General features: G+C 34.9%; 1 protein-coding gene across 1 annotated transcript; it reads right to left on the bottom strand.

The window, feature by feature from the left end:
• Window positions 1–5,478: 5,478 nt before the first annotated feature.
• LOC145640040 (uncharacterized) lies at window positions 5,479–13,372 on the bottom strand. Its single transcript, XM_081691352.1, has 3 exons — window positions 13,118–13,372; window positions 11,025–11,235; window positions 5,479–8,681 (listed from the first exon to the last, which is right to left on the bottom strand). The coding sequence occupies exons 1-3, from the start codon at window positions 13,370–13,372 to the stop codon at window positions 5,479–5,481; spliced, it is 3,669 nt and encodes a 1,222-aa protein (XP_081547478.1).
• Window positions 13,373–14,905: the final 1,533 nt, after the last annotated feature.

Here is a 14,905-nt window from a genome sequence, read left to right as displayed (position 1 = left end):
ACAAGCAATAACATTAAGTCGTGTAGTCTTTTTCCTATCCTTAATACCACCCCATGTAAACGGAGTTCTGGTTTTGTCATAATAGAATTTTTATACTGTACTTAATTTTTTGAGGGAAAAGGTTACGTAAAAGATTTTACTGCAAAAAGGCTAGCTATTTTAACGACAAACTTCTATCATCAGTAAACAATTGACTAAAATTTACCATTAAAAATAAAAAATAAAAGAGACTAAAATTTAAAGTGATTTCAAAGAAGGAACTTATTGTGAAACAAACATTTTTCAACAAGGTTAAAAACTGAAATAATTTAGGAAAATTTGCAAATTACCACCCAAAAATAGGTCCATTTTCTAAATAAGCACCCATTAAAAATTTTATTTTAAATTATCACCCACTAAAATATTTAATTACGCAGATTACCACCTTTTTTAATTTTTCCGTTTGATTTCAGGTGTGTGGGGCCCACAGTCGTTACTTCCCTCCTTATTTTTTTTCTTTTTTGTCGACTTCACTATTGCATGCTACTGAAGACTTTTCTTTTGTCAATTCTCTCATTCCATTCTCTCTGCAAATTCGCCCATCTCCATAAATTCTCACCCACTCTTCAGATTAGGATCCAAAATTGGAGATTAAACCCTAAATTAGTTTCAGTTCATATAAAACTTGCACTTTGTAATTGGGGTTTTGCGTGAAGGTTCTTTGCGAAAGTCGCCATCTTTAGGGCGTTTTACTGGGGACCACGTGCTGAGTTCATCACTTGACATTGCTTGCTGTCAATGGCGACATCAGAGGTAAGAACCCCCAATTCATAGAAAAAAACACAATTGGGCAAAGAACATGAACCCTAATTAACTAAACACCCAATTTCCCCCAATTCAAATACAAATAAGAATCCTAATTTGCGAAAATATAAACCCTAATCAACTATTCAATTAGTCTTCCCCAATTTAAGCACAATAAGAACCCTAAATTTAAAGATTGAAATACTTTACCTGATGCGAATTAGCCTATGAAATTTCTTGCGAAGCTTCTGCAATTACCAGGGGGTGAAATTCGTGTAAATTGGGGAGAATTTGGAGCATAAATCCCAAAAAGGGGTGGGAGATATGTTTTAAAAGAAAAAATTGGGGGGAATTCATTTTGGAAGCATCAACTAGCCGTTAATAGCCGTTATATGGGCCCCACACACCTGAAATTAAACGGAAAATTGAAAAAGGTGGTAATCTGCGTAATTAAATATTTTAGTGGGTGGTAATTTTAAATAAAATTTTTAATGGGTGGTTATTTAGAAAATGGACTTATTTTTGGGTGGTAATTTGCAAATTTTCCAATAATTTATGACGATTTTTCTTCAAAAATATCAAATGACCTTTTCTATGATGACATATATGATTAATAACCTTCAAAATCTGTTATCAAGTATTATAAACATAACTAGTATGTGGTCCAGGGCACTAGGCAATGCCTCATATTATTATTATTGTTTTGAATGTTATAATGTATTATTTGCATTCCAAAATTTATGAAAACAGCAAACAGTAAATAACTAATAGAAAAAACCCACACAAAAAATGAACACTTCCCATCCAAGTTAGATATATAATTGAGTGAGATCATAATTAAAAGATTGTTATAATGGAAAAGCTTATAACTCATTTCTTGTTGGTCTTGAATTCAAACTCTGTAATACAGCTATTTATTACGGAGCATCATTTAAGAATGTTCATAATTGAATGAATGACATGATATATTTCTAGTGCATGAGAGGGGTGCCACGTGACATGTATATTTACTTTCATACCTTGCTCTAATGGAGGCCATCACACACTCCCCAAAAAAGGATGACCTTTGAAATCCATTTCAACCTTCAAAAGTAAATCTAGCACGGAGATTTCTGGATGAAAAAAGAGTGATCGCACATAGTGAGCTCTAGGGAAATCTGAGCTTTCTTTAAATATAAAGCATTGATGCTGAAATTGGTATACACTAGTGACTCATGGAAAAAAAATCATAGCATTCTCCTTTAATCACATAGTTTAAATTCTAGTATCTTTTCTATAAATCAGAAATCAAGCAGAGAATACATGACTTTGATCTCAATTGTAACTTACCTTTCAAACATTTGATCAAGATAGGTTAGGCTACTTCCTTATCCTGAATGTTTTCCCATCCACACCACGTCTAGATTGTGACTCTTTCATACGTGTCTCCTAATATTCATCCTTTCAATTTAGAAACTGGTTTGACAATGCAATAATATAAATTGTAAATATAAAGTTAGCTACTAATAGGGTATTACCATTTTCTTGTAGTACACTTGCAACTCATTTTCATAGTCAGCCTTTTTCTTCTCTGTAACTTTGATGTAGGGAGCCTTTTCCTGGAACATTTTCATAATTCAAGTTTTCAGAACTATATTTGGGAAGGTTATACATAAATGAATATCCCAATCCATCTATCAAATAAGTTTCTGAAAAGCTATATCCTGCTGCAACTCACAAGATCAGACATGGCTCTCCACTTTTTTGAAGCAGCTTTAAGGACCTTATAACAAAACCAATCACAGAATAATAGTAATAATTAAGAACTTAGAAAAACAGGATAGCATAGATTCCCATGAAGATATAAAATTATATGAGAAATACTCACATCACCAAATGACTTATAATTAGAGTGCTCCAGTTTGTATTGCTTCTTAAACTCCTCCCTTTGTGCAACAAAGAGAACACAATATGTTTAAATATGTATGTATGAACAAGCCCGAAAAAATAAAAAAAGCAATAAAAAAAGATAAAGAATCAAGGTAAGAAAACACTAAAGTTTAAGTTATACATGGAATCATTATTTCTGTTCTAATACGGTATACCAATTTCTTGAATATAGACATCTTTTTTCAAGTTTTCCAATAACTACAATGTGCCATTACCAACTCAGAGTAAATTAGCTTGTTACCACTACAAACACCATGACAATATAACGTTTAATAAGTACCACTTCTGTCTCCCTCCCTCTACTTCATTATTAGAGCTAGTGTTCTTTATCACATCTCAAGTTCTCAACAAAAATCCACATCAACACAAGCATTTTGGAGCTCTAAGTTCATGCTCCTCATGATTTGGTGCAACTCCCATGGATAACATTTTTAATCAAATTCAGAAAAGTTACCGAATTAATGTGTGAATCCAAAAGGAATCCACATCAACACAAGCAATTTTAATGTTAATTTGAATATCGATACTGCAGGATACTTAAATTATAGACAGATATACATAAAGATGCATACACGAATTCGAAAAAGCACGTAGGAGGCTTCTTTGGCTTGATGGGAAGAGGATCACGAGCTTCCTCTTTTATATCAAATGACAACCTGTACAGCCAGTGAGCCAACAGGGCAGGTAAGAAGGTATATGTCACACAAGTGAAAAGCAAAATAAAAGAACGAGAGACATAACATAGCACAAAATTAAAAAATTTTATAACCACTTACACTCTTTTGCCATCAGCTTTTAAGAAACTTGATTTTGGTCTCCCTTCATTTTCAGCTGCCACTGCAGATAAACTGATAAGTCAGACAGCTCATATATCAAAAATATGAAATGCAGGAATGTCTTCCCTTTCAGGAGTCAGAACACATACTTTCCTTCTCTACAAGTTACAACTATGGGTAACATTGCCTTTCTAGAACAACTGAACATATACTATATATTTACTTCAATTACTGAAAATGTCATTATAACGTTCATATTTCCCAGTATGTCAAATTGTCAACGCTCCTTCAAAGTAGAGAAGACAAAAAGTTGCAGAGCAATGAACCATAGTGAATATGTGCACCTGAGTACAATAGTACTTAGATTCACTAATTCACTGTATGCAATATCACAAACAAAAATAAAATAGCTAGCAATAGAGATGTTACATACCTATGTCATTCAATTTTCTTCTCTTTACAACTTGGGAAACACTTGGTGTCAATGGAGCCAATAACACCTGCTGAGTTAAAGCCCGTTTCCCATAACCTGCAGCATACAAGCCTTCCACTACAGGAAAGGCAGTAGCAAGAAACTCTTCGTCTTCCAATAAAACCTCAATATTGTCTTTGGTAAGCAAATACTGAATTGAGTGCTCCTGAAACTCGAACAAAAAACTCATCTGGATAAGATTCCACAGGTCATTTACAATGACCGCTCTCTCTTCCAGAAGCAATCCTTCGGCAATTTCTGTAGCAAAGGAACTCACAAACTCTGCACTGGCCTTCTGAAATGCAGAAAATTTACCATCGATGAATAAGCGCTTGGATTTTTTGTCCCAATGAACTAACTTCTTCACTTCTCTCTCAAGGCATTTTTCAGCTGTCAGATGCATTTTAAAAGAGACTTGTACGTTTTCATTGCTTCCAAAAACAGAAAGGTTAATCAAAGAATTTACTGCTTCATGTCTACTCTTGGTGGATAAGTGAATTTTACAGGCAAGAAAGCCCAATATTATTTTAATCAGGCCTTTAACAATCAGCTTCTTCTTCAGATCAACTTCAGTACATTGAGTTGAAGATGGCATAATCATAACACTGCATTTCACGCACTCAGAGATTTTTCTCACCCCAATCACATTGTAGACTGCACATAATTTAGATGGGGAAACAGAAGAGAACACATTTCCCTTAGGTAGCCACATATATAAAGGGGAGCCTTCGGAGCCTATGAATATCTTTTTAAGCCACAAATCATCGGGAACAACCACAAGTTCTTTGCTAACTAAGATGATGTTCCCATCTGGCAACGATGAAGGTACTTTGGCCAATTTCTTCTTAAGAGTATCCTCCATCTCCTGATTCCAGTTCTTGAGAATATAACTCCAAAAGAAGCTGCATTCAGTTTCTAAGAGTGCAAGGGTCTCTCTAGTCTCCCAAAGGCTCCATATTTGCAAGTAGTGATCTGTTGAAGGACATTCCATGACTCGAAAAGCAGTGTTGAAGAACGGAAGCAACTCTTTTTCATAAAATCTTTCCAAAGAATATAAAATAGGTGCAAAATGATTGGTTTTGTCATGAAGCACACACAACTCAGAATCCACCCACATTCCCTCTCTAGATGATTCATTTGAAGGAATCCAGATCTGCGAGCTTGCTGATTCTAGTGAAACAGGTTTCCAACGAAATTCCTTGAGAAAACGATATATCCGTTTAATGGGAGGAGTTTCAGAGAATAATGGAAGACAGATTGATAAAGCTAAGCAGACCTCCTCAAGATCAACCTTAACCCCAATTTTTTTAAGTGGATCAATATAAGCAGACATATCAGTTCCATAGTATTTATTGTTTATGAAAGGAGCATCTGTCAGCTCAAGCAACTCACTCCAAGCAAACTGGAAAAGGAGAGTATCCTTTGGCAATTTATATCCACAGCTTGTCATTAGGAGCTCACTTTGCATCATGTTGTCAATGAAATTCTTTAGAAACGAGTGACCATTTTCATCGGCCATCAAATTTTCAAGCATTGTAGCAATGAAAGTGTGCCTTCAGCTGTCAAAAGTCCTTGTTCAATCGGCCTTTTCAGCCCTTTAGCAACGAATATAGCCCCTTCTTCCAAGCTACTCAATACACCCAGCATCTTCAGTTCTTTAAAACCATAAATTTCAATTCCGTAGAAAGAATCATCAATGAGAGGGAGATCCACAAAGAATGAAATAGATGCCCACTTAGAATTAAAAAGAATAGATTCTCCAGGCTTCTTGTGTCCATGTCGAGTTCTTAAAAACTCCTCCTTAATCAAGCATTCACACAAATCTGCTAAAACAGAAGACTTAGTTTTCTTCAGCTCTGTGATGCAATGCAACAGCTTGATCAAAAGATCTGAAGCCACAGATGATGCCAAAAGGGTCTTCAATTTACTAATGACTATCTTCAAAATATCTTTAAGATCAACAGCAACTCCGATTGCTTTAAGTTCATCTGCGTATAATTCGATTCCTTCCCCATAGAAAATTTCATCTATTATTGGAACTTGGACAATTTTCAGCAAACAGGCCCAGTCTGGTTTATCAAGAATTGTTGCTGAAGGGCATCTAAAACCAAAGCTTGTTTTCAACCAAGGAGCACTGCTGACTTTCTGCATAAATGGTGCAGCTGAAGATTTCATGTTTTTTAAGCAATTAAGTACAAAATAACCACAATTAGAAGTCATAGATAAAGGATTTTCAGGAAAAGAAAGATTCTCTGCAGCCAACGAATACACCCCTAATCCAAACTTGAGGCCTAGAAGCTGAAGTTCATCAAGATAAGAATGAAGTTTGCCCCCATAGAACTTGTCATCAACTACTTGTAAACTAGTTACCAAATATGCAGCTTCAGCTTCCGAATCTGATTCAAATAAAACAGAATCCCTGGGAGCAGCATAGCATTTACAAGTTTTCAGCCATCTGGCATTACTCATAGTGATTATCCATTGCTCATCTAGCATTTTCCTTTCCTTCAAGAAGCCAATGAATAGAAGAAGTGAGAACGCTTCCTCTCTTTTCATGGTAGTAGAAGACAAAACCTTGAAACGATCCATGATAATCTTCTGCACACCATTTATCCCACATTTAACACCAAGAAATGTCAATTCATCTGTATATAACCTGATCTGATCACCATAAAAATCTTCTTCCACAATAGAGAAACCACTTAGAACACCTTTCATTAGTTCTAGTATTGCCTTTCCACTTTCAGTTGGAATTGTGCAACTACTTGGACAGTCGACTCCAGTTTTTGTCCTCATCCACTTGCCAGAACGAATGCTTTTGATAAACTTTTCTGGCATGTTTTCACCTCTGGTTCGGTGAAATCTAATCCAGTCCAACAGCAAGAAAGCTTGCTCAGATGTCATTAGCGAAGATGCTACTTGAAGAGGCAAATTCGGAAGAGATATCTCAGGCAGGTCTCGGGCTGCAGCATTGAGCGTCAGAAATCTGAGAAGCATTTTATCAGGTGTATTCTCAGCAGCAAAAACACCATTTGCAGCATAAGTTTCTGATAAATCAATATAGTTTTCTTGTTCGAATGGATTATTTGGTCCAAATAACTTAGCCCATTTACTTCCTGATGCAGTTACAAGAGTCTCAGTTCTTTGAGCTCTTACACAGCCAGAGCCATCTATGACAGGTAGCAATCGTGCAATTGAAGAAATATCAGTGTCTGTCAAGAACTTCTTCTGCTTACTGTGATACAGAAAGTGAGCCAACATAAGCATGCCATTTGACTCCCCTTTATGAGATATGTAATCACAAAGCATGGAGCTATATTCATATGCTGAGCAAGTTTTCACCCCAGCATAAGATAACAGCCAATAGGAAACAATTTTACCTTTACGGTGCCTAGTCAGAGCAGCCTGGGTGGAATTAGGTATGAAGAAAACTGGGCAGCAAAACTGAATATTACACTTTTGCAGCCAGACGTGAAGTTCCTCCTGTACGCAGTATTGAATCTTAGTTCTTTCTTTCCTATTGGAAATAATACTATACCAATCAATCTCACTCTTCTCATTGATCATCTTTAATATAGGATAGCTCACCATAGAGCCACTTATGTACTGGCTAATGAAATACAAGATATCAATGTACATGTCATCAGAAGCTTGAGACACAAGATTGCAAGCAGTAAAGCATTCTTCATACCATGAATCTTGATGATGGATACCAAGAAAGTCTAGACTTGGCCTATACATATCTTGATCAAGAAAAGGATGCACAAGACACATTTCTAAGGAAGAAAGGCCAGATAGAGAGGCCCCTAATTTGTTCATCTTGTTCAAAATCCTCCGAAATCTAGAGTAAACGGAAACTGCTGAGCTAGGCTTGCAAAATGTTTTCTGATTATTGAACATTTCACAAGAAACAATTAAAGCATCACAAAGCTTCATTCTGATTGTTTCTCTAATCTTATTGAATTCTTTAAATGGTGAAGCATGAGATGGCAAGAATGTAAAGGCCTTAGCTACGCCAAACAATGGTGAGCCTTGTTTGACACAAGACATAAAAGCATTGACAAAGGCCACAGGTAAACATTCAAGAATTCCCTGATTCCATCTATTGTCAAAGACAATAGATTCCCGTGAGGAGGCAAGGATGAAATCAGCTTGAACCACAAAAGGAAATTCTGTAACCATACAAGTAGGGAGGAATGCAAAAACACCAACCAAAAAAGTCCCCCTTCTCAACCTCCTGCCAAATGGAAAGGCAAGTGACAAAACCCATTCTTTTACATCTGCTCTTCCACTGACTTTGGCTTGATCTGTCACAGGAAACGATTGTCTCCACAAGTAATATTTGCACTTCTCTTCAGGAGCATCTGGCTTCTCCTTCACCGAGAGATGAATAACTCGTGATTCTGCATCTTTATCTCTTGAAACCTCATAATTGGTTTCACTGACTATTGATATTGCGGTGACACTGTCAGTTCTCTTCGGAACACTGCTGTTCTCATGGACATACAACCTTCTCAATTTCGACAAAAACAAAAGTATCTCAGGGTGAAGAGACGACAATTCCTTTTTTACTGGATTCACCTTGTCAGGCTTCAATGGCAGGATAATTGTCGTCGTTGGCAAGAGCTCTGACCCATACACAGTTTGTATTTTGGAAACAATAGATTCATCAGAAATCCATTGAGGCACTATGTATCCAATGCCACACTCCTTGTCTGGCTCTTCAGAAAATTTTACTTTGTAACCATTGTGTTGATGTTTAAAGGTTTTGATGATGAAGAACTTAAACTACAGCAAACTCATTTAATAAAGGTTTTTCAAGTGATTGTTTAGTTTAGGTGAAATTGATCTTGGAGATGGAAGAATTAACTGAAACTAAGAAGACTTGAAGAAGTTCTTTATTCAAGAAGGTTATTCGAAACAGAAGAAGTGTTCCCTCACAGGAACTGAGTTCCCTAACAGGAACGTTCCTTCACAGGAACTTGAAGATGGCTGGCTAAGATCTTTGGAGGAACTTAGTAAGCGTGGAGCCCAAGTAAACCTACCAGTATAGGAGCGCAGCGCAGCAATGACTTAGTTAAGATTTTATCTTCTAGATTCATTGTTAAATATGTTAAGTAGGATATGCATGAAGTCTATTAGAAGCGTGACAAGTTATTAGCTTGGCAAATAAATTAAAATCGGAAAAGATAAAAGATAGAATTCGAAAAAGATTTTCTTTAAATGTTTATTTCTTAAAATCAGTTTGTTAAAAAGATATTATGCTTTTTAACTCAATCTTTCTATCTTATTTTTTTGGAAAAGATTTTCTTCTAATGATTTACATAAAAACCGTGTATAAAGATAAGTTAAGTTTAACTTATTTATCTTCAAGAAAACATATTTTCTATACGAGTAATACTTGTATAAATAGTAGAGGACAAAAGGAGTTTAGGTTTTTTTTTGGGTGTGAGTTTATGCGTGAAGAATTTACAGAGCTTTAATTGTGTAAGTTTGCCAAGCTTATCGTCTTGTCATATTAGTTTCGAGTTTCATGCATAGCTTGCCTATCATATACTAGGTGTCAATACTTGTAATTGGTTGGGGTTATTTGGGTGAGAGTGTTTTTGTTATCTTTGCATACAGAGAGAGAGCTTCTGGTGAGAAGTTGAGAAGATTTGTACTTAGGGAGTACGAGAGAGAGTCTAAGTGTGGGACTTAGACCGGGTAAGATAGAATCCTATTCTGTAGCAAGTTCGTTCAGGAACTTGTGAGTAGAGGTTTGATTATAATAGGTTGTAACTTGGTGTTTGCCCTATTATAGTGGAATTGTTTGTGTTCGAAATCCTTAAGGTAGGGTCGAGGTTTTACTTCTAGTTGGACACTATAAGGTTTCCTCCTAAAATCCTGTGTGCATTGCAAGTTCCTATTTTATATTTGCAAAAAGTAGTCACTAGGAGCTCACCTACAATTCACCCCCCTCTTGTAGTGTTCGTCTCAACTAACACATTGCTAATGATATGAGACAATTTACTTACTAAGAAAACACTTTTAAATCCAATACCTGCAGTAAACAATAATCAACTTAATTTAGTTAATCCGGATTATTAATATATTTGTTTGAGAACATTTTGGTTTTATTTGTGGTCAAAACAAGCAGAAGAAGCACATACTATAAAATTACACAAGAAGTAACACGTAATATTGGAAATATATATACTACTTCTGCTTGAACGTCTTAATCCCATAAGTGGGGTCGGCTACATGAACCACCATGAGGACTTTCAAGGATCACTTATCCTAGTACTACTCTCAATCATCGTGGAAATATGTATACATTGAAAAAAAATATTGGAAATATATATATGGGTTATAAGTCCTTAAGCAATGATGTGGACAAGATTGAAGTCATGGGCTGCATGGTCATTTAACTAAGACAAAACAAGTATATATTGCCCTATACATTTTTCAAAATTTATAAGTCAATAGGGCTTGACAATCGGCCATTTCTCTCTTTTTTTTTTGTTTTTTTTTGTTTTTTTTTTTTTTTTTTTTTCTCCTGTGTGTGTGTATTATATTTGGAAAGTTGGAGGGAAAATGACAATATTTTAAAATAGTAGTAATTTGCCAAATAATTGCCAAATAATTGCGCTAAGGGGGGCAGAATGACCTGCCAAAAACACAACACCTTCCTGAAAAATAAGTTTTAAAGTATAAACCTCAGGACTCTTAAGAACTCAACTAATTGTCTATGTTGCCATGTTGGAGTAACATTTCCAATTCTTTTTACATTTTGTATAACCAATATGCATCTGCAAACCATTTGTAAGGCACATTGGAAGGCGTCTTTGAGGTGGGGAGCAAGGCCACTGCTCCACCACCTCAATATTATAGATTATTATTAAATTGGAAGGCATATAACAGTAACAAATTCGCCTAGCATCTAATACAAACCATAATATTATTAACACATACTGAATTTCTGAGAAGAAAAATTACCAAAATCCACACACTGCATAACTAGAATTAAGAAGCTATATATTAAATATGAGTGATTAAAAATTCTTCTCGTCTTTTTTTGTTACCTTTTTCACCAATGAAGCCTTTACTTCTCTTGCCTTTCTTCGTGGATCGACCCACACTACATATAGATTCCATGTTTTGCTTCGAAAAGCCGACTTCATTGTTGAAAATTAAAAGGGTCTCTTGGGCTCCAATACCAGTGATATCTTGGGTTGTCAACGCAAGCTCAAGGGTTGGTTCAACAATGTCTTCATACTGATTATCCTCTGCATTCTGATTTTTTTTTTTTAACATCAAAAGTCACTCATTATAAATCCCAACATGATCCTTGAAAATCGTTAACAAAACTTGCCAACATTAAAACCATTATATTACGAAACGCAAAATTTACCACTCTCCAACCGCCATACGGAGTATATTAGTACAATAAATCTATGGTTTATTTTCTTTTTTGAAAAAATCACTCCTCTATAATTCTTATGTCCCTTTTTTAAATTACTCATTTGAATATGAATTAATGAACGTCGCGTCACATAAGCATTTAAAATACTTTCGAAAGTAGTATTAATTTGGGAATACATGACAAATCACGCGGTCGATCGGTGTAATTAATGTTCATTTTAATTTAATATTTCTTCTTTGAGTTATCTTATTCAGGGCGTTCATTAGCTTTTGCCTTTGAATATTTACAGCTTTTACCCTATTTATCTTAGCTAGTCCATAGTCTATACTTTGAAATGTCTTTGGTAAATTTCCACTTAGAATGAGGGCAAAATCGAGCTTTAAACTCATGATCTCTTGATACATTAAGCTAATGGTTGAGGCCCAAAATTGGTTTCTATATACTGTAACAAAAGTTTTTAGATTTTTAAGATGGGTATAAAATTTAGGGAAATTCCCATTGGTACACCCGTGGTTTTGACTTTTTTCATTGATACACTTTAAAATTTTTTCCTTCCCATCGATACACCCATGGTTTGGTCTTTTTCCCAACCGTGACTAACACCGTTAAAAAGTATTTCATTAACTTAAAATAATTAAGGAAAAGACTATAATACCCCCTTTAAACATCTAATGTCTTGATTTGCGTGTCGAAAATTGTTCGGTTAAAGTTTTGAGAGTCATCATGTTAGTCGTTAAGGATCCAAATTAACCTCGAAATTAGCAAAAAAAAAAACGCAAATGTCTCATATGCGCTCAAAAAATATCTCGATTTGCGTGCCATTACTTTTTTGTGATAACAATTGTTCGGTTAAGGTTTTAGGGGTCATTTTAATCCTTTATGGATCTAAATCAAACTCGAAATTGTCAAAAAAATTAACGAAAATATCTCATTTTGCACGTCATGATATTTCTTTTTTGTTTTGTCATGACACGCAAAACGAGACATTTTCGTTAATTTTTTGACAATTTTGAGTTCGATTTAGATCCTTAATGGATGAAAATGACCCCTAAAACCTTAACCGAACAATTACTATCACAAAAAAGTAATGGCCTGCAAATCGAGACATTTTTTGACATGCACATGAGACATTTGCGTTATTTTTTTTTTTGGCTGATTTCGAGGTTTGGATCCTTAAGGACTAACGTGACTCCCAAAACTTTAACCGAACAGTTTTCAACACGCAAATCGAGACATTAGATATTCAAAAGGGGTATTATAGTCTTTTTCTTAATTATTTTAACTAAATGAAATACTTTTTAACGGTGTTAATCACGGTTGGGAAAAAGACTAAACCATGGATGTACCGATGGGAAGCCAAAAATTTTAAAGTGTATCACTGGGAAAAATCAAAACCACGGGTGTACCAATGGGAATTTCCCTAAAATTTAAGATTAAAAAAATAAAACCCAAAACATCAAACATATATATCCCATATTATTTTAGATCAATAAATCAAACCAACTAAAGGTTTCAAAAAAAAAAAAAAAAAAAAAAAAAAAAAAAAAAAAAAAATTCAAACTAACTAAAAAAAAAAAAGGCAACAAAACCCTGGTCTTCTAAAATTCAAAGCACAATAGATAAAATACATAGAAAATCTTGCACTTGAGAAACTCAAAACCCTAATAAAACAACTGCACGTCTTCAAATAACAAACAATTAAACTAAATTAAATAAAAAAGTAAAAAATGAAAGTGCCTGTTACAAATACACAAAGCATGAATGTTTTTGAAAAAAAAAAGTAGGAAAAACCTGGATAAGCTCCATGAGAAAATGAAGGTCTTTAGTGTAAAGTTCACCCGAGAGGCAAGTAACAACATGATGTAAGTCTTGAGTAAGAGGATTTGGCCTTTTGGAGCCAATTGAGAATTTTTTCTTCCGCAATTCGTTTATGTGATCTCTTGCTGCTGTGGCGGAGGCAGTTGCAACGCCGGAGGTGTGATCAACTGGGTTACTATGTTTTTGCATGGCTGTGTTGTTCAAGACCAAGTGTAGTATTAAGGGTTTGTGTTTATTAATTATTATTACAGTAATTTGGAGAAGAGACTAAAAATGGTGAAAATGATCAAGAGTTATTGTTTACTGCAAGGATTTGTTATGATTTGACAAGTCAGGAAGAGTGTTGGAAGAAAATTTGTGCTGAAATTCTTTTTAGTACGTAGTACACTCTACCGTCTACACCTCACCAGCAGAACAGTGGAAAAGTAAGAGCATGAGCATTGGTGAGGTTACTCACCATTATCCACCTCACTTTCAACTATCTTTTTTATTTATTTTTTTTCCAAATCATCTTCCACCTCACCTTCCACTATCATAAGCTACTAGTGTGAGTCACCTTATTTATTTATCTACAATGGTGAGGTTACTCACCATTCTCTCTCCTAACTACCCCATCATTTTCTCTTTCTCACTCTTGTTTTATTTTATATTTTTTAAAACATGTATTAATCTCTATTATTTATTTGTAATTTTTGAACTTACATAATTAATTAAAAAAAGTTAGACATTGTTTAGTGCAATATTAATAGTCATTATAAATAGTACAATATTAATAATCACTTATGTATATAAATTGAAACAATTTTTTTTTCTAATTTTTGAAATAAAAAGTACAAAAATAATACAATATATAAATAACATAGTTTATTTAGCAAAGACATCCATTAAAATTTAAAATACAATATTCATTAACAGCGACTTTTGTCATCTCTTCATTCGTTGCCGAAACGTCCCCATATATGTTCAACCAAGTCATTCTTTAGTGCAATATGGGTCTCCCTATCACGAACATTATTTCTATTTTCCATATAACCATTTAGATTGAGCCTATCCAATCGTCCACTTCTCACAGTAAATGGTTGGTTGTTGTTACTAGTTGATGATTCTGCTACATTTTGGGGTTGGTCGTTGATAAATTCAGTTGCATCATAATGCAAATATCCATCTCGCTCATCTTCAATAATCATATTGTGCATGATAATACAAGCCATTACAATTTTCCATAAAATTTTGGTCGACCATGCTAGACTTGGTTGACGTATTATTGCAAATCGAGCTTGTAACACTCCAAAGGCACGTTCAACGTCCTTTCGATAACTCTCTTGCTTCTTGGTAAATAATTTGTGCTTACCAGTTTGTGGATGTTTGATTGCTGGGATAAATGTTGCCCATTTCGGATAGATACCGTCTGTAAGATAGTAACCCATATTGTATGTATTTCCGTTGACATTGAAGGTAACCTCTAGAGCTTTTCCCTCACATATATCAGAGAACACCGGTGACCGTTGGAGGACATTTATATCATTACAAGAACCCGGGGTTCCAAAAAAAGCGTGCCATATCCACAAGTCTTGCGAAGCAACAGCCTCCAAGATCACCGTTGTTGTTTTACTTCTACCTTGATACATTCCTTTCCATGCACGCGGACAATTTTTCCACTCCCAATGCATGCAATCAATGCTGCCCATCATACCAGGAAATCCACGAGCATAACTTTCACGG

Source organism: Chenopodium album, chromosome 7, assembly GCF_948465745.1.
Source record: "Chenopodium album chromosome 7, dcCheAlbu1.1, whole genome shotgun sequence".
In the NCBI taxonomy this organism is placed as follows: Eukaryota; Viridiplantae; Streptophyta; class Magnoliopsida; order Caryophyllales; family Amaranthaceae; genus Chenopodium; species Chenopodium album.
The sequence above is the reverse complement of the archived record's forward strand: the minus strand, read 5'-3'. Positions and strand labels throughout refer to the sequence as shown.

Coding starts and splice junctions, on each gene's coding strand:
- LOC145640040 (XM_081691352.1), bottom strand. CDS start 13,372: ATGCAAAAACATAGTAACCCAGTTGATCACACCTCCGGCGTTGCAACT. Junction 11,236..13,117: donor TTCAAAAACATTCATGCTTT/GTGTATTTGTAA, acceptor AAAAAAAATCAG/AATGCAGAGGATAATCAGTA. Junction 8,682..11,024: donor AGGCTTCATTGGTGAAAAAG/GTAACAAAAAAA, acceptor AATTTTCTGAAG/AGCCAGACAAGGAGTGTGGC.